Source organism: Hirundo rustica, chromosome 8 (assembly GCF_015227805.2).
Source record: "Hirundo rustica isolate bHirRus1 chromosome 8, bHirRus1.pri.v3, whole genome shotgun sequence".
Classification (NCBI taxonomy): Eukaryota; Metazoa; Chordata; class Aves; order Passeriformes; family Hirundinidae; genus Hirundo; species Hirundo rustica.
Genome location: NC_053457.1, coordinates 22,205,141 through 22,224,222, shown reverse-complemented (window position 1 = coordinate 22,224,222; position 19,082 = coordinate 22,205,141). Strand labels below are relative to the sequence as shown.

The 19,082-nt window shown below is 56.3% G+C and overlaps 1 protein-coding gene across 1 annotated transcript in view; it reads right to left on the bottom strand.

Moving 5' to 3' along the window:
- SLIT1 (slit guidance ligand 1) overlaps positions 1–11,066 on the bottom strand; it is a 58,598-nt gene extending 47,532 nt beyond the window's left edge. The window contains exon 1 of the mRNA XM_040071247.1: positions 10,849–11,066. Coding sequence (XP_039927181.1) covers positions 10,849–11,051 — 203 coding nt within the window. The 5' untranslated portion in view covers positions 11,052–11,066. The remainder of the gene's footprint in view (positions 1–10,848) is intronic.
- Positions 11,067–19,082: the final 8,016 nt, after the last annotated feature.

Genomic DNA, 19,082 nt, shown 5'->3' with positions numbered 1-19,082 from the left:
CCAGGGAAGGAGAGACAAGAGAGTGCCACCACGGAGCAGGTTGGGGTCTGTAACCTCCTGAGCCCCGACAGCGGGACCAGGAACGCCTCATGTGACATGACTGGCTGAACACACAGTCCATCATTGCCATGCAGAGCCAAAGCTTCCCTCCGCCGCGTTCCGCAGCCCTGCGAGGGGCCAAGGTCAGCGGCGGGCTGGCCTCGGGGCCGCCGAGCAGCGTGTAGGGCCACCGGGTGCAGCCAGCGCAGCCGCGCACCCCGGGGTGCTGGCATTGTCCCGCTGAAACGGCTGATAATGGCTAATGAGTTCCAGCTCGCCATTACAGCCTCGTAATTACAGCGCTATTCAGCTCCGCGATTGCCGGGCTCCTGCCATTATCCAGCCGTGTGCGCCTGTGTTGGGAAGGAGGTTGGGAGAGCACCGTTACTAGGACACAGATGAATGCGAGCGGCAATGAATAGAGGTTCCTCAGCCCCAGTGATTAAACTGAAACCCACACTAGGGCCCTGCAGCCCCGCGGCTGCCAGTACCACCGGCACGGAGAGCACAGCGGGCTGCCGGGGATGAGCCTCCAAATCAGACGGACCTGACCCTCCAAATCAGACGGACCTGACCCTCCAAATCAGACGGACCTGACCCTCCAAATCAGACGGACCTGACCCTCCCAGCGCGAGCAAAAGCCACGGTCAGTCAGCGTGTAGATCCCAGGCACGAAGCTCTGGGCTGTGTCACACGTTTTAGGGACGTTCGTCACCACAAAAGGGGGTCTTTTGGTATGCGCAGCTGTGTGCCCACCTCCTGATGGACCACTGTCCTGGAGTCAGCTAAGGGCAGGGAGAAATCACAGCTTCAGGAGTGGTTTTCTCCGAATGTCCTAAAGGTTCCTTGGCAAAAATTGCCTGGAAGATCCCCAGGGCCACGCTGGAGACCAAGCTGGAGGTAATGGAACCCATTCGAGCTGCTGATGAGGGAGGGTTCCCAGCAGGACTCCTCCTTTTAAGCATACCTAACATTCCTCTGACTGTGTGGTTAGAGTACAATCCCAGTACAACACGTAACTGGAAGCTGAGACATCTCCAGTACTGCAGAGGGATGGAGCAGAGAGGCTTGATTTAGAACTGCCCAACCTGAAAGCCAGGACTTACACCTCAGCCTGCAAAGCCCCAGGTGATGCTGTCCTCAGAGCACCGGCATCCCAGAGCCTTCTCCAGAGGCAGAGCACAGGCAAAGCAGCATGGAAACATGAAGAAACACACATGGAAGCAATAGGCTAGACACGGCCAGTGCCTGCACACACCAAAACCAGGCTCTGCCCTCTCTCCAAGGCATCTGCTGGGACAGTGCAGCCCAAAGACTGTAGCACCAGAGGGCACTGGCAGGACCAGCAACCCTGGGGTCTGCTGCCCACGCAGCCCACCCCAGCTTCCGCTCCCTGAATGCTTGCTGAGCATCCTCAGGGAACTTCAGCAGTGGGGCTGGTGGCAATCCCCAAGCGGGGCTGTGTCTCAGGGCCCCTTGACAGTCCTCCTCCTTCAGGGACTGCCTCTGTGCGCTCCCTGACAACTGCTCCCAGCATCCTTCCATGCCTTTGTTCAGGTAAATGATGGCCTTTGCAACCAAGATGGGAACGAACAGCAGGTAAAGCTTATTTGTAAGGATGCCGAGGCAACACTGCCATTTAACTTCATGACATTTTTTCCCCTCTGAACCCCCTTCGGTTCCACACGGAGATAAATTACAGTCTGCAGTGCCCAGAAAGCCGGATCCCTGCTGCTCAGCTGCTCTCCCACTGCCTCCATGCCCTTTCCTAGTGAAGCAAAACACTCTGCCCTGTTCCACACAGCAGAGCTTCAATAAGGACTGATGTGTCTGGGGAACTGCCCAGCAGATTGGTTGTATTTCTGGACTGTGACTTGAAAGCAGAAAACACAGGGCGTGCTCCTTCCTCAACGATTCAAAGAATTTAACACCAGAAAGCATCCTCAGGTTCATTCAGGCTGCCTTCCTCTTCCCCCCAGCACCCCAGATCTCACACTGCTGATGGAGAGGCAGCAATTTTTCACGTTTGCAACCCTCAAGTTTCAGAAATCCCCCTCCCATTTTTCCCTGGGAAGAGGAAAGTCATTAAAACAATCAGTCCCTTTGCTACATTGCTTGTGGATCATCCCACTCCCAGATGGGATGTCTGTGCTGCAGCAGGGTTCGTTAGACTGGATTTGCATAGTCTGGGTTTATATTTGGTTTCTAGCTTTGGATGGCTTATCCATTCCCAGGGGGTCCGATGTGTCTTTTCCCTTTGCAGGGTTTGGAGCTACACTAACTCAGTAACAACCTCAGAGAGCACAAGTGCTGAGAGTTAATTTATTAAATACAGCCAACATGAATGATATTTCCCTGGGCACTGATTTATCAGGAGCGGGAAGGAGCAGACAGCGCAATCCCACTATCCCTACACTGTTGCAAGGCATCAGCTATTCGCACACATGTGACTCCTGTCCTTGTGGCTCGGCTCAGCTCCGCTCTCCTGCTGAGGCAGAATTCCTAACTGCTCTGCTTCCCGGAATCCCGCTTCTAAGAATGTAGAGGGAAAGGCTATGAGATGAATTCCTGCATTTGCACCCACCAGGGGCAAAATGTGCCCTGGCCCATCAGGGCCAACACAGTGCCCACAGCTCTGGGCAGCGACTGCAGGGGCTGGTGGAAAAGGATCCGTGCTCCTGTGGTGCCTGCTGCAAGGGCTGCCCCTGCCCTGGTGCCCAGTGGGGTTGGTGTGCTGTCCATGAGATGTGTCCCTGTGTCGACGGTCTTCACTGCTCTGCCGTTCCTGCCCTTGCCTCGCTCCCGTCCCAGCATCTCCACAGTCCTCATCCCAGAGCCCTGACCCCAGCTGGAGCCGGCAGTGCCAGATAATAATCAGGGAAGCAGAGAAATGAAGGCTGGAAGGTCACGCTCCCCACAGCGGTACCTCTGCCACCCTCCATCAATCCAGGCAGACGCACGCACTGCTCCTTCGAGGACAGGGACTGACACCAGCCTGTGCCTTATTCCAGCGTGTCACTGCTCCTGCCTCCAGGACCATTAACAAAACTCTCACCTGAACCCCTCCCACAGCAGATGAACCCCATCTCTGCCTGCCCAGGCCACCACGGTGCAGAGATCTGGCTGCTCCCTTGCCCGTGCAGGCCTCTTTCCCAGCAGCAATCCCCCAGCCCAAGGGCACAGCTCTCCCTCAGGGCCCCTCTGACTTGGCAGGGGCAGGACTCACTCTGTTTGTACTCCCATTCCTCATCTGTGCTGTTGGTGATTCCCTCCCACCAAACATTTTCCTCGAGTCCCCAGGCAACAGCTCCTTTTCTGTCAGCTCATTCCTCCCATTCACCAAGCCCACTCTGAAACCTCAGCCCGTTCTCCAGCCCTCTTGCATCTCTCCCAGCCTGGTGGCATCTTCAACTGTCCCAAGCAGCTCGTGTCCCATCACACGGACTGCTAATGGAAACACGGATGAGGCTCAGACTCCAGACTGACCCCTGTGCTCAGCACTGGGGGACAGAGCAGCTGCAGCCTTTCATCCTACACTTTTATTGCATTTTTCAAGTCTTCTCAAGATTTCACCCAGCTGCTTGAATGTAACTTAGCCCCAGCACAGGCTCACTGAGCTGCTCAAAGAAGGAAATGTGAGGCAGAGGCCCTTCCCAGTCCTGGGAGAGCTGGTCCCCTCCAGCACCAGCACCAGCACCAGCACCAGCACCAGCACCAGCACCAGCACCAGCACCAGCACCAGCTCTCTGGAGCCCGTAAGGCCATGGCTGGGTGCTAACTCATCCCCTCCAAGGGAATTACAGGGTGCTGCTGCCCGCTGCTCAGGGAGGGGACACCGGTCACACACGTCCTGGGCTGACACAGCTGCACAAGGGGCTCAGCACCTTCTTCTCCTTTTCCATCCCATCCCTGTGCTGACCAGAGCTCTCACGGTGCCCAAGGGATACGTGCAAGTCCCTTTGGGGGTGTCACTCACGGGGTGAACGCCTTGCCAGCACCACCCCTACCAGCTGCCTGCAGGTGCCCAAGGAGCAGAGCCCAGAGCAGCTGTGTGGGCTCATAAGGAATCGCTGTCCTTGGCCAAAGAGAACTCAGCTATCCCAAGCACAGCGACGGCCCCCAGAGCACGGGAGGCTCTGTAGGCTTTTACGAGGTACTGCAGCAGGTTAGCATCACCACAGGTCTTTAAGCATTACAAACAGCATCGATCATGCAAGTAGCAGTGAGGATCCTGAAGGCTTTCTGTTCTCCTAACTTCTCTCTGGGGTGTTCATGCCACAGCCATTAGCTGCTCGCAGTCAGGGAATGCTTTACACTCACGCAGCATTGTGCTGTACCACCTTCAGGTTAAAAATAAATAAATAACCTCCCTGAACCCCAGTGGGAGAGAGAAAAGGCAGCGGGGCATTTCTGTTTCACAAATGGGGAAACTGAGACTCAGCCAAGAGAACAGATTTTACTGGATACCTACAAAATTTGGCTTTTAATGCTGCGCTGAGTAGCCTGGTGAGGAGCTGCTCTGTAGCTCCTCTGTTTCCTAGGGCAGGGGAGGTTGCCCAGCCCTCAGGCTTCATCCTGCCACTCATCAAATCGAGTTCCACTTTACACCTGCCCCTGCAAAACCTCTTTGGCTCGTTCCTCCTGGAGCAGCTCACACCAGGAAAGAGAGGACAGGCACACCTGAACTGCTCAGTTATAGGTGCCTACTCAATCCCAGATCAGATGGGTCTCCTGGAACATCCCATTTGGGAGGTAGGACTTCCTCCAACCCAGAAATATCCAGGGCCGGGAGCTTGCATCTCTCTCACTCCTGGTGCCCAGGGCTGCTCCTTGGCTGCACTGCTTTAAAAATTAATCTTCCCTTTTTCTGATCTTCCTCCTCGAGCAGCCTCTCTTCCCCATAGGACACTTGCCTCTGCTATTTTGAGCAGCAAGTGCATCCAAAATGCATGCTGGGGAAGCAGATAGTCAGCACAGCCTCAGAGCCTGAAGGCAGCAGGGAGGTCTGAGATGATTCCTGAGGGGACAGCCTTGGGCCAGCCCCACACCAACACCATGGAGAGGTCCCCTCATCCCACCTCACTTCCAGCAGGGCCACAACCCCAAGGACCGGGCTATCCTTACTGCTCCCATTGCTAACTGGCATCCTGGTGCTGTACAGCAGGAAAAGCTCTGCTCCCCTCACCACTCCCACCCTGGCTGTCCCTCGAGTGGGGACAGGGCCAGCTGCCAGAGCTGGCCTTGGAGCTACTCGCCCTGGAAGCCTGCCAGGGAGCAGTGATCTGGGCCTGACATCCCCTGGGATGAGGCCATTTGCCAACGCACAACTGTGGTTTTTACGGCTTTTCAGCAAAACGCGCACAGAAACATCTCCTTGCCTCTCAGGTTTTATGAAAGGTTGTTTCAGTAGCAATAAAGATCGAGAGGATGTGTCCGCAGCACTAAGCACCTCTGGAGCGGGCAGGGAACCATGAAGGACTCAGAAGCAAGACAAAGGCTCCCCTGGTTGCCCACATGCACGTCCTGCTCCAGGACTCTCCTCCAGCAGTCTGCCAGAGAGCAAATCAGAGCAAGGGTACAGGAAAAGCCCCTCTTCAGTGAGAGGTCATGGGCCTGTACACCTTTCCCTGGACAGGACACCCTTTCCCTGCCCACACCACCCTTCTGGTACCCCAAATCCCTTCTCTTCCCTCAGGCTGCAGGTTCTGCTGCCCTGTGGGGGTCCCTCACGCATTTGCCTTTGCCTTTTATAGCTGCCTCACTCTTCTGCCGGCCAGAGTTTTGATAGGAAACAATGAAATAGAGGAGAATGAAACTCAAAGCAAATGCACGTCCTGTTAGGAGTCTGCTTCTGTAACTGGACTGTTTCTGTGTGTGCTGCCCTGCGCTGGCACCACGGCCACCGTGCCCAGCCCACCCTGGGGCTGCAGCCTCTGGGCACAGCAGCAGCATCTGAAGGTGCACGTGAGAGACCCACAATTAAAGCTGGAAGCAATTCCCCTTCCTTGCTCCCACCTCAGCAGCAGGGAATCGCTGTTAGCACAATGCATCACTCTGGAGGACCAAAGTGGCAGCACATTTAAGGCAAAAATATCTGTTTTAAAGGATGCAATAAAGCAGAGCCAGAGAAGGGTTTATAGGGAAGCAATTGCTGTGTGGGGTGAGAAGTGGTCACCAGAGGCCAATCTGCCTGGCTTTATTGCCTGTTACTGGTGACTTTTCCCAACCAGGGGACAATAGATCCTCCACTATCAGCCTCCACTTCAGTCAATACAAACACGACATAGTTTTTTAAACTAATATTTTTCCAGCATGCAATTCCATAGAGAGTGAGAACGCAGCGTTACCATGGCAATATATAGACAGCATCTGCCTTGGACGTAGCTGAAGGGAGAAATTGGAATAGAATTGCAAATTTCCTCTGTCCAGGAAGGCTCCCAAGGAAGCCACTGCAGTGGGCTGGGCAGGCTACCTTCCCAAGCCAGCCTGCATCCTCCCAGCACCCAGCACTGGCTCTCCTGAGAGCTGAGGGCTGCAGGGCCAGCCAAGCACCGCCCTGGCTGGACAAAGGTCCTGCATCCTGCTCCAGAGCTCTGCAGAGCCTGTGCAGACCCTCTGCAACCAGACTGCTCACTGAGAACTTGCCCAGGCACTTCAGGGAAGGGAGAGGTTGCCTTCCTCAAGGTGCTTCTGAAGAACGAGCATTGCCCGAAGCCCCTGAAAGGAGAAGCAGCCCAACAACTGGTGTGGAACACAGGAGTGCTGCTGTGATGCACCAGCCTGGCTGCTGCGAGACGTTTTGATTAACTGGTGAGAGGTAGATGCAGGTGGATGGATTAAACATGCCCTGAACAAGAGCTTGCTGCTGGAATTTGAGCAAGGGATGGTGATGCAAGAGTGCTTCAGGTGCAGCTGCCCTGGCATGGTGCTCCTGCACCCAAAGGCCGTAGCTCAGCACCCCTTCCCTCCACCAATGCACACAGAGGGATGGCAGGCTGGCTACAGACTGCATGGGGCCCATTTCAGCACAGGCAAAACCCAAAGTTTGGGAGCAAGGCAAACAGAAACCCCATTAAATGCTGAGGCCAGGGACCCTGCAAAGGAAAATCCAGAGCCAAGAGGGATGCAGTGATGGGGACCCCCAAACCCAGCTCTGCTGCCTTCCAAATGCGGGGAGGGACACAGCACAGCCCACAATGAGAAGGGGGATGTTCAGCTCATCGGAGAGGAGGCAAAAGGGGCAAGTGGGGCAATTCGCAGCTGTCAGCCAAAAAATCAATAGCAGGAGAGAGTGCAACACCATCACAGTCAATTAATCTCTTACAAGTAAAGAGCTGGGCTGGAAACTGCCATTTAAGAGTTTGCAAATTTGCACTGATCCTGCTGGAGTGGGGACAGCTATCCACCTCCTCAACAGGGCAGTCTGCTCTTCAGAGACAATTTCAAAGGAAGAAAAGAAAAGCAAGCTAATGGGGAAGGAAACTGCAAACGTCTCCCACAACTCTTCTCTGTTGGCTGGGGCCTGAGGGACTCCTGGAGGCAGATAACACTGTAGTGCTGGAGGATTATCACCCCATCCTGCCTACAAAGCCTTCAGGTCTCTGTTGTGCTTGCCAGAGGTGTAGGCAGGAGCACAGGCATCTGTGCAAAGTGCCCAGAAACTTTGCTGCTCCCCACCTTGCTCAGCCCCAATCCCGTCAGTGGACAGGGGCATAGCCCCCATTTATGTTGGGTTGCAGACTAAAAGGCACTTAGGGAGCAATGTGCTGTGCCCTGGCACAAAGGAAGAGGGGTCCTGTGTCCCCTCCAGGCAACCATCACTCATGGTCCATCCTAGACACATCTGCAGCCCTTACTCTCTACCAACAGCACAGCACCTACCAGGAAGATATCACACGGCAAAGTGAAGCAGAAGACAAGACAGTTTTCCCCAAGCCCATGATTCTCCAAAGGTGCAGTGACTCTGCAAGGCAGGTTAATTCCCTGTTCTTCAAAGGAAAAGGGTGTATTTCAGAAGTGACAGAGCACAAACCTTGTCACAGGATGCTGCTGAGTTCCCACAACGGCAGTGCCAAGCAGGCATGGCTGCAGCAGCAGTGCTGCCCTGTCCAGGGGCTCAGCCAGGCAGGAGGCTGGAGAAAGCCTGGAGGCTCCAAACACAGTACTGGCATGAAATGCAACGGGCAAGAAATCCAACAGCAGGGACACCACTGCTCACTGGCACTGTGGGATGCACGGTGAGGTTGGCACTGCTCATGCTGTGCATCTCAGGGCTTGGGAAAAGAAGCATGCAGTGGAGGGCACTGGAAGAGGATGACTTCCCACAGAGAGCTGACTCGTGGAGAGAGCAAGTCCCGAGCACAGACCCTGCTGCAAACTCCCCTGTGGCTCCCCTCTGCTGACCTTGCTCCATTGAACACTGGGAAGTTGAAGACTGCAAGGTTGCAGCCTGCTTACAGGGAATTGAAACTCACTTACGAGCTGTTACAGCAGGATTTCACTGCTAGGAGCTAGACCTGCTCTGCACAGACACCCTCAAGCACCTGCACGGGTGTGCAAAACAGCAGGAAGTAGTTATCCAGCAGACAACACCCACGAGAGAGCAAGCATGTCTAGCTCAATCCAGACAGAAGATCCGGCATCGCCAGCTGCATTAAAATCCAGAAAACCCAATGCTGCTGAATGGCAACAGGCAACAGTGCAGGCAGAACGGGAGACAGGAAGCAGGACCCACTGCCAGAGCAGGAGAGATGCCCTGCCCGAACAGGATAAACCCAACAAGGGCAATCCTCCATTAGCTCACTCCAACGCTGCTTCATTTGAGCAGTGCTGAGCACCTGCCCAGCGGGCAGGGGTGAGGACTCGATGCCAACACCCCCCAGGACCCTGCACCCAGGTGCATGGACGGCTGATGCCAAGGACCCCATTACGCTCTCCAAGAGGCAGAAAGGGCTAGTGCAGGCTATGCATAAACCTTCCCCCTGCCCTGGGCACAGCAGAAAGGGGGAACCTGTCTCAGACTTGGTCTATGGGATGGCAACTCAGAGCAGCCTGGTTGCCATGCTGGGTAATAATCATTTGTATGAGGATAATTATGGTAGAAGAAAAGAAAACTCTAAAGTGGTATCCTGCAGAGCTCTTGATGCTGCACGCTGGGTGCAGCCCTGGCAGCTGCCAGGCTGCCTGCAGTCCGTGCATGCAGTCCTTGCCTGCACTAGCCCTCTCTGTCAATCTGCAGGCAAAGGGCACAGCCACACTCCGGGAGATGCAAACAGCACAGCACAGAGCCAGGAGCACCGTGTGTGGCTGTCCTACAACATATCCTGCAGCTCTGCTGCCCAAGGAGATAGCAGTCAACACTTCCCTGCACTGCAAGGGGGATGTGGAAGCAGCCTGGCCCCAGAGCCAGGCAGCTACTGTGCCACTATGCTCTACTGCTGCTACTGAGTAGAGGGAAGAGGCTGGGCTCAGCCCGCTCTCCTGCCCGGACTGGATTCCTGCGTGCCAGGAACCTGCTGCCAGCAGCAGGCTGGACACGTTCAGCTCATGCTGCTCTCCCTGGGTGGGGGCCCCGTGCAGCCACAGAACCCCAGGCAGGCAGACCTGCCCGGCCAGGCACAGCAGCAGAGACACCCCCTCCTGCTCGGGGTGTCTCAGCAGGTAACACAGGACCCACACAGCCGGCTGGATCATGACTGAGAGAAAAGCCTTCCTCATGGGGGCCCAACTTAGAGAGCCAGGGACACCTCCCAGCACCCATGAGGACGTGGCAAGGGATTTGATGAGCAGTGAGGTGCAGGCACAGGGGACTGGAGAGGATGGGTGAGCTGTCTGGCTCACGAGGGGTGATCTGCACGGCTGAAGGCTGGTCTCACCGTGGGGGAGTCTCAGGATGAGCTGGGGCAGTGAGACCTGATCCTAACAAGATGTGCAGCACTCCCAGGAGAGCTTCCTGGGGACAAAAGGGTGCCCAGCACAGGTAGGGACTTGGGATGACAGGATCCCTCAGAGAACCCCTGTGGCTGTGTAACTCCCCTTTGACAAGTCACTGGAGCGGTGGCCACACCTGCCGAGGGGTGCCATGGGGCTGGCGGACCCACACGCCCGGTCCATTCTGGGCTGCCCCGGCGGAAATGCCGCCCCGGAGCAACCCGCTCCCTCGGGCACTGCTCTAATCCCAGCCCCGCTCCACATACTTGCACAAAGACTGGCAAACGCGGGGTCTTGCACATGCCGGAGCCCTTGCACGACCCTCACACAGAGAAAGGGTTACACGCACACCCCGCTCTCCACCTCGACGGGCTACTGCAGCTCCCTCAGGAAGGGGATGGTACACGTAAACTCACCTAACAGGCCCTCGCACACGCATCCCCTGGACGGGAATTTACGGACACGCAACCCCGGGCGTAGCGGGACACCGCACATCACCCACCCCACGAGGTTCTTGCACAGGCGCCTTTTGGGCGGCCGTCCAGGGCCCCGCGGGCATTTACACACGCACTGACTGCCCCTAACAGAGCCGGCGGGCACTCGCGCACACCCCAGAGAGGCTGCTGCACACCCCGGCCGCGAACAGCCCCTTCCGCACGCATCCCCTGACGGGCTCCCGCACACGCTCCCGGCAGGCTGCTGAGCCCGTCCCGCACCTCCCGCGGGGTTCTCGCCCACGCGGCCCCGCGGGGCACTCCTTCCCCACGCGCTTTGGGACACACGCCCTCGGACGCGCCCCCGGCCCCGGCGCCCCGCCGGGCTCCCGCACCCTCGTCGCCGCCCGCCCGCCGGCGGCGGACAAAGCCCGGCGGTACTCACAGGCGCTCGGTGCCGCGGGGGATGCTCCGGGGCACGGCGCGCAGGGCCGAGCCGTGGCAGTCCACCGTGGTGCCGCTGCAGGCGCACAGCGGCGGGCAGGCGGCGGCGCGGCCCCGGCACAGCGCGGCGCACGCCAGCAGCCAGGCGGCGGCCCGCAGCCCCGCCGGGACCCCCGCCGGGCCCCCGGGGGTCGGGGCCGCCATGGCAGCGGGCGGTAGGGTCAGGGGGTGCGGCCGCTGCGCATCACCGGGCAGCGGAGCGGAGGCAGCGGAGCCGGGCTCGACGCGGCGCGGCTCGGCTGCGGGGCGAAAGCCCCGTCGGCGCGCACCCGCCCACCCTCACTGCCGCCCCATCCCGCAGCCCAGGCTCAGCCCCCGCGCTGGCTCCTCCCTCCCGCCCTGCCCGCCCCGACGGGCCCCCCCGCCGCCGCCCGAGCCCCTCCCCGCGCCCCCGGTACCCGCGGCGGCGGAGGTAGCGGCGGTCCTGGCCGGGCACGGCACGGGCGGCCCGGGGGCCGGAGCCGTCGGGGCTCTGCGCCGCCCCGACCGTGCGGGAAGGTGGGCTTCGGATCGGGACAGGGATGGGTTCGCGGGGCACACGACTTCTCCGGGAGAGGCAGCGGCAGCGGCACCCCGGCGAGAAACAGCCGCAGGCAGAGCATTCCCACCTCTCCTCGGGGGTGCAGAAAGCTTTCTCATCCCCTGATGTACTGAAGGGAGCCTTGGCCTGTCTCCCACCCGGCATCCTGAAACCCCATCCCATCGTCCACAGTGTCCGGGTGAGGCACGGGGACCGGGCAGCCCACGGGGACCGCGCGCCAGGCTGGCGCTCGTCAGCCGGGAATGGTGCCTGGCCCGTGAGTGGGAATTCCGCGGCTCGGCGCCCCAGCGTGCAGAGGGGACTTGGGGGCAGCTCTGCTTTGTGCTTTGCCCCACACACAAACAGCAGATCTTGAAGTCCTGGCTGCGGCATTAGCTATGTTCTTTTCCATCCCAGAGGAACATCCTTAAAAGTCAAGTAACCAAAATGTCTTTTTGGCTAACCTAAAGGGAAAAGGGAAAAGCCAAATGCACCTATTTCAATGCAAAAGGAAGTGAAGCCAAGAAATCTTATAAGTTTGTCCCTCAACAGTTGACATCTCAGAAACGCAAACATTGCATTCATTTTATTGCCTTCCATTTTCCCCCGAGATCTGCAAATGCAAGGCAGGAGGGTGTAACCAGGAGGGCTGGTCACTTGTTTTATTAATGACACGTGAAACACTTGTAACCTCATGGCTCCAAGGGCCGAGCCCTTAAATAAAACAACAGGTATTTTCATGTGCCCGACACAGCCCCGGCTTCTGGCAGCAACTGCTACAAATGTCCTCCTCAGAGAGGAAATCCACAGAAGGAGGGGAGATGGGAGCCTGCTGCGCTGTACCACAGTGGGAGGGTGGTGTGTGAGCATGGACACCCCAGTGAAACAGGGCATGGTGGATATTTGCAGGGATGGTGGCAGGTCCCAGGGGCCGGAGTGCCTCTTAAATCAATGCTCTCTGCACATGGAGCTCCACAAGCTCCTTAATCAGGGCAAGAGGGAGGTGTCTGCCTGGGGTCCTGCTCCAGCGAGGGCCACCTCACACACACACAGGGTTGCACCAGCTTGGCCCAGATCAGCAGCTCTTTTCCATCCCAAATGCTGGCTCCCATCATCTGTCTGCATTTTCGTGACATCTCCTTCCTCTGGCCCCAGTCCCAGGAGGAAGCTGTGCCTGAGATGGATGAAAGGGATTTGTTCCTCGTTGCTACCCAGCAGCCCTGACAGCAAGGAAGATGAGCTGCTTCCCAGGACTCTGGGAGCCGACCCCTTGCTGGCATAGCTTCTGCAGAGGTGGCCCTGCAGCCTGTCCTGGGGCTCCCAGGGACACCCTGGCATCAATGGCACCTGAAGGGGGGGGGGCTGAACTGTAGACGTTGGCTGAATTCTGGGGGGTGAAGGTTGTTGCAGAATGGCTTGGTGTCCCCCAAAGGCTGCTATCAGTGTGACCTTGTGATCGCCCACCTTTGCCCTCCACTTCACCCCTTGGCTGGCAGAGCAGAACCGGGTCTTCCTAACCTGCCCTTTACCTCTGGTGCTGGCAGGAAGGCAGGAGGGATGGAGGGATCTTGTTTCCTTCGTTTTTTTTGCAGCACTTGCCTCAGGCAAATCCTTGTGATCTGCAGAAACAGCAGGCTCCCTCCATCTCTCTGTCCAGCTGCAGCAACACCCAGTCACTTACACCGGGCTGTGGTCTTGGCAAAGGGAGCTGCCGGCAGGGCTTGCCTGGAGCCCGCCATCCCTGTCCCAGTTCCAGTGGGAGTGCAGGACTGGGAAGCTGAAAACTCCATTTCAGACCGACATCCACATTTTTTCTTGCAGGTACCTCAGCTCCCACTGTTCTCTGTGAGCTTTCTGCCTCCGCCTGCCACGCAGAGTGCCCCACGCCCCGGCACCACGGTGCATCCCACTGAGCTGGGCTGCCAGCCGTGGCCAACCCCTCAGCATCTGCTCCAGCTGCAAAAGCAACACCCTTCCAGGGCTGCCAACACAACACGGGTGGGTGAGCCAGGACAGCAGTGTCGGGGGACGGGCTGCGCACCAAGATCCTCCTCCCACGCCTCAGCCCCTGATGCATTTGGGTGATCCCAAGTCACCCAGGCACCCTGACGGGGTGGGCCTCAGAGAGCAACAGCTGCCCAGGAAAATCCCAGGGTTCCTCTGAATATGGATGAGGAGCAGGGAGAAAAATAAACCCCAAACTTCTTTATCAGGGGAGGCCTGGTCCTGCCGTCTGCCACTGGGATTTGGGCCAAACTGCTTGATAGAGAGATAGACCATCTGGATCGTCTGATGGGCTCTGGGTTTGGTTAAAATGAAGCAGAAGCTTTTTTTTGTAGGAGTTTTCATGGGAAGATCCGGGGAAGGGTTCCAGGGTACGCGCCAGACCTGTCGTGCAAAGAGATGCGAAGCAGCTACAAAGCTTCAAACAAAAAACTGTTGCCAGTTTTAAGCCAAGCCCCCCAGGGCAGCATCCTGGCATTTCGTCCACCCAGGATGGGTCACAGCTTGCCCCTGTTAGCTCTCCCGTGGGCTGGGCTGGCACTGGGTCCCGTGATAGCACCTTCCAGCATGCCTGGGCTTCAAGGCAGTGTGCTGTACCCTGGATTTGGGCATGCAGAGGGGAGGCAGCACACCTTGGCCCCTTTGTACCATGCAAAACAGAACTTGACTTGGGGAAATTGGTTAGATTCACTACTCCTCAGATCAGAGTAGGATAATAAGAAGTAAAACCTAATCTTAGAAACACCTTTCCCCATCCCTCTCATCTTCCTGGGCTCAGCTTCACTCCCAGTTTTCTCTACCTCCTCCCCAGCAGTGACACAAGAGGATGGGGAATAAGAGCTGTGGTCCGTTCATCACACTTCGTCTCTGCTGTTTCTTCCTCCTCAGGACAGGGACTTCTCACATTCCTCCCTTGGGCATCTGCCAGCTCTGGTGTGAGGTCATTCACAGGCTGCAGGTGAATTTCTTCTTCACTGTGGACCTCCGTGGGCTGCAGGGGTACATCCTGCCTCACCCTGGGCTTCACCAGAGGCTGCAGGGGAATCTCTGCTCTGGTGCCTGGAACACCCCCTCCTCCCCTTCTTTCACTGACCTTTGTATCTGCAGAGTTGTTCCTCTCACATATTCTTTCTTCTCCACAGCTGCTGCTGATGGTGTGCAGAAACTTTTCCCTTTCTTACATACATTATCCCAGAGCTGCTGCCACCATCACTGATGGGCTCAGCCTTGGCCAGTGGTCAATCCATCTTGAAGCTGACTGCCACTGGTACCACTGGACATGGAGAAAGCTTCTAGCAGCTTCTCACAGAAGTCCCCCTACTACCAAAGCCTTGCCACGGAAACACAACACAAGCACGTGTGCACGGTGCCTGCTCCAACCTCCCTGCTGAGGAGCATTGCCAACAGCAGGATCTGTCATCCCTTGCACTGGGGCTGTGCTTTGAACCCTACCTTCCACCAGCAGCTCGTGTTTGGGGATTGGTGATCATAAGACCCAGGTGGAGATGTGCTGGGAGCAGAGTGGCCATAACCTTCAGCATCTTAGCGTCCCCAAGAGATTTTGTGCAGGGTGGGCTGTCGGGCTGTCCCAGGCCACATCTGTCATGCCTGGCCAGCTTGGCTCATGCTGGGAGGCCAGGCTGCCTTTGTCCTGCCAGGCACACTGGGCTTGGGAGAGTGAGGCATTGTGTGGGAGCGGGCCGGCGTGTCAGCCCCATTAGGGTACCTGTTGGGCTCCTGTAGCACACAATGCCCTTGATGAGTCAATTATAGAGTGGTGTGGGCAGCTGGGGGCACTGGGATCACAGTAAATCTCGCCTGGTTGGCAGCAGCAGGCAGGGCTGGGATGCGCTCTTTCCTGTCTTTCCAGGGATGAGCCCTCCCTCACAAACAGCAAGAGCATCACCCTGTGAACGTGGCCAGCATTGCCTTGCAAACTGCCTGCACTGCCCGTGAGCATAGCCAGCACCACCCACTAGACACTGCCAGTGTTGCCCTGTGAACACCACCAACAACACCCTCCCAAACATTGCTCTGCAAAGGTGCTGACTGACTGCAGGAGCTGGGCAGCTCTACTGCCTGGTGACCTTCACCATTGGGACCAAGTGAAAGGAACAGCATCCACTGACTGCTCTGAGATGATGCAGGAGATGCCAAGACTCCCAAGCAGGTGGATTCGGTCCCAGCCTAACACCACACGGACCATCCAGGTAGGAGGAACCCAGTCTCTCACTGCCTTGAACAATTGTGGAACAGCAGGAGGGGGACAGTCTGCGAGGCGCTGCATCCCTGCTTTGCGGCGTGACTCAACAGAGGGGCTGAGCCCCACAGCCTGGGTTCCCAAAACCAGCTCTAGCCCACAAGGAAAACATTTGCACCAAGCAGCCCAGATGCAGATGAAGAGATGCTGTTCCCAGCACGGCTGGACACACCGACCGCCTGGGAGCTCTGCGGCGCAGCGCAAGCTGGTTTGAATAAACCACACGCGAGGAGGTGTCTGTGAAGCGCCTTGCACATGGAAATGCTATTGTTGGATCAGGGGCTCCAGCGTCCCCAGATGCAGCAATTGTTCCACATCCGCGCTGTGCGTACACACACGCTCTTTCCCACTCACTCTGCCTGCAGCCACTCATTAACCTTCCTCAATGAAGATGCATTGGAGGGATAATTTACTGTTTAATAGACTAACTTTCCATTTGCTGTTGCCAAGCGCATCCAACATATTTCTCCACGGTGCCATAAACTGCAGCTCCTCTGCCATAAAACCCTGCCTCCCAGAAAGAGCAGGTGGGTTTTCGGGATTCAGCTGATGACCTTGGCCACAGGGTAAGCAGAGATAGTGTTCTGTTGTTAGAGGAACAGGGCTCGTTCCCACCAAGCCCTTTGACCCCCATTGCACTGACATCCCTGGACTGGGAAAACATCTAACCTGAGAAATAAGGAATGCCTCAGCCTGATGGATGAGGGAGGCAGAGGCTCTGTCCTGGTTTTGTTGATGAAGACTCCCTGGGTGCAGATGAGCATGCTCCATATTTCTGGCTAGCTGGCAGCCAGTCCCGTGGTGGGGTGGGATCAATAAGCTGCATGCCCGCTTGGGCTCATTGTTGCAGATGGCCTTTCTGTGCCTTGTCAGTCCCAGTTGTGAGCATGTGTCTCTGCGCCCTTGCTCCTCCTTCCCCAGCCCTTAGAGAGTCACAAGCTACTAGAGAATGAAAGTCAGATTCTGTTCAATGTGGGACAAGGGAACTCCGTCCATCTCCACTTTGCCTCCATTACCCAAATTTCCACACTCTAGGAGACAAACTTCCGGGCTGCAGGTTCTGCAGGAAGGAGCACCAGCCCCAGAGGCATGAGCCTGAAGGACTGGCTACCAGGGTCTGGCTCTGAAGAATGGTAAGAGGATGCCAGTAGCAAAAAACTAACTTGAAAAAGAAAGGGAAAGGATTCAGCTTGCCTTGTGACTGCTCTGCTTGGCCCTGGATGCAGGCAGGGACTCTCCTTAGAGCTGGAGGACCATGCTAGGGGCTAGCTGCAGAGCCGATTTTTGATTTTGAGGACATCCTTCCCCAGCCTTCTCAGTGCTCTTTATGTTTTCGTTCACCTTATTTATAGTCCCAGCTTCCCACCGCCTCCATCTGCCAGATGTAGCCAGGGAGGAAGAACCAGGCGTCTCCAAGCCTGCCCCCAGCACATCTGGCGCGGGGCCCCCGGGGCTGCGGGGCGGGCAGGAGGTCCTGTCCCGCAGCATGTGCTGCCAGCCCCCTCTTGTGCTGCCGCTGAAGAACGGCCTGGAGAGGCACAATGGAGCCAGAGGCTTTTGTGCAAGAGGTCGCTGAGATCCTGCTCCACAGCAGGATCCAAGCAAGGCTCAAGCTTTGTAAGCAGAAAGGTTGGAAGAAACAAACTCTAACACAACCGCAGGTGAACACAGACACCCCCATATCATACAGTTCGTGCACACATCAGGTCACACGCAGCCGTGGTGGCCAAGGCAGGTTGGCACCTCTGTTCATCACAATTCCCAGTGGCACAGGAGCTTCAGCCAAAAGCAGAGGATCAAGCGGGACACAATTCTCTCCGGTGGAAAAGGAGATGACCTTAATATCATGGAAAGCACTGCATGGGCTGTGGATTCGTAAATCTTCCCCAACAGCAAGGCAAGGGAGGCTGGTTTGGCTTGGGAGAGGAGGAACTGCTGAGGGGGCTACAGAAATGGCCACTCCAGCTGTGACTCAGCAGAGAAAGGAAAACTTGTCACCCTCTGACCCAGACTAAAACTGAAGGCTGGTGCTGGGAAGTATCTGAACACAGTATGTGATACAGAGGTGGGGACAGCAGCTCCTTGCACAGGAGCAACCCCATCACATTCTCCATGTGGGCACAGGAACAACGCTGGGGCCAGAGATGTGGTGCCAGTTGAGATCCTGCTCTGGGTCATAGCATAGACGTGTAAGGTCAGTGTGGGACCCAGCACAGAGATCCTGGCATCTACATGCCTGAACAGTTTATGAGCTTCAACACAAAACCCTTGCTGAGGAGATGAGCAAACAGAACTAAACATGGTAATTTATTCGCTCCATGAAAAAATATTAGTTAATCCAAGCCAATGAGATTGTAAAGCCTGATAAGTGGTCTGGCTGATGCCAGTATCTATCGATAGCAGTAGTCATGTTTTTTGTCTACACTGTTGCCCTAGGCAGTGAGATGCAGCAGCAACATGACAGCTCCCAGCCACACGTGATAATTTAGAAGAGAGAAAATATCTTATTTCAACTCCAAACCAGGGCAGAGCAGTTAAAAAAAAAAAATCAAGACAACTTGCAAAAATCGATTTAGATAGCAGTGACACTCTGAAGAACTTATTTGCAAGTCTGTGCTGCGCAGTTTGAGATAAAAACTGTTTAATGAAATGAAGGTGAGCACTGCTTGTTTGCTTTGTAATGCCACTGCTGTGCATACATACCAACAGGCCAAAACAAACACACTGAGAGACAAGTGATCCCCATTAAATATATACCTTCACCCAGTGTGGGTCCCAGTGGATGCTGCCCTTTCCCTTGCAGTCATGCATAAGTGCTTGGATTGTGGCTTCAGAAGCCAAAACCTACTCATTTTTTAAATTATGTAAGTCAGATAAAGCTGTCACTTTGAATCACAGCCTATCAGGGGGGTGATATTTGGATTTTCAGTATTGAAGATAGCTGTTGTGAGTTTCTGCATTCCTTTGTTCCATACGCTCAAGAGGAGAAATGTCTCTGCAGGCTCTCCTGCCCACTTTGAAGTGCACAGAGGCCCATTGCCTCCCGCTCCCTGAGCTCCAGGGACATGGGGCTCACCATTCCCATGACACCCAACTGCAGCCACGGAGGAGAAGGGGGCTCGCTCGGGGCTCAGCCCGCGGGAAGGCAGCGCCGCTTTCAAACACGCCGTGCTGCTCCTTCTCCTGCTTGCTTTTCAATTGCATGGCGAGGATGTTAATGAGTGTCTGAGCTATGGCAGGCAAGCCCAGGGCATTTCAAACGTGGAAGAACTTCACAGAGAAATAATCTGCATAAAATCTGAGACGCCATTATTAAGAAGGAGGAAAAGAAAATGCAAGCAGAAAGCATCCTATCTCGGCAGCCAAGAGCGGCAAGAGAAGAATGGCCCTA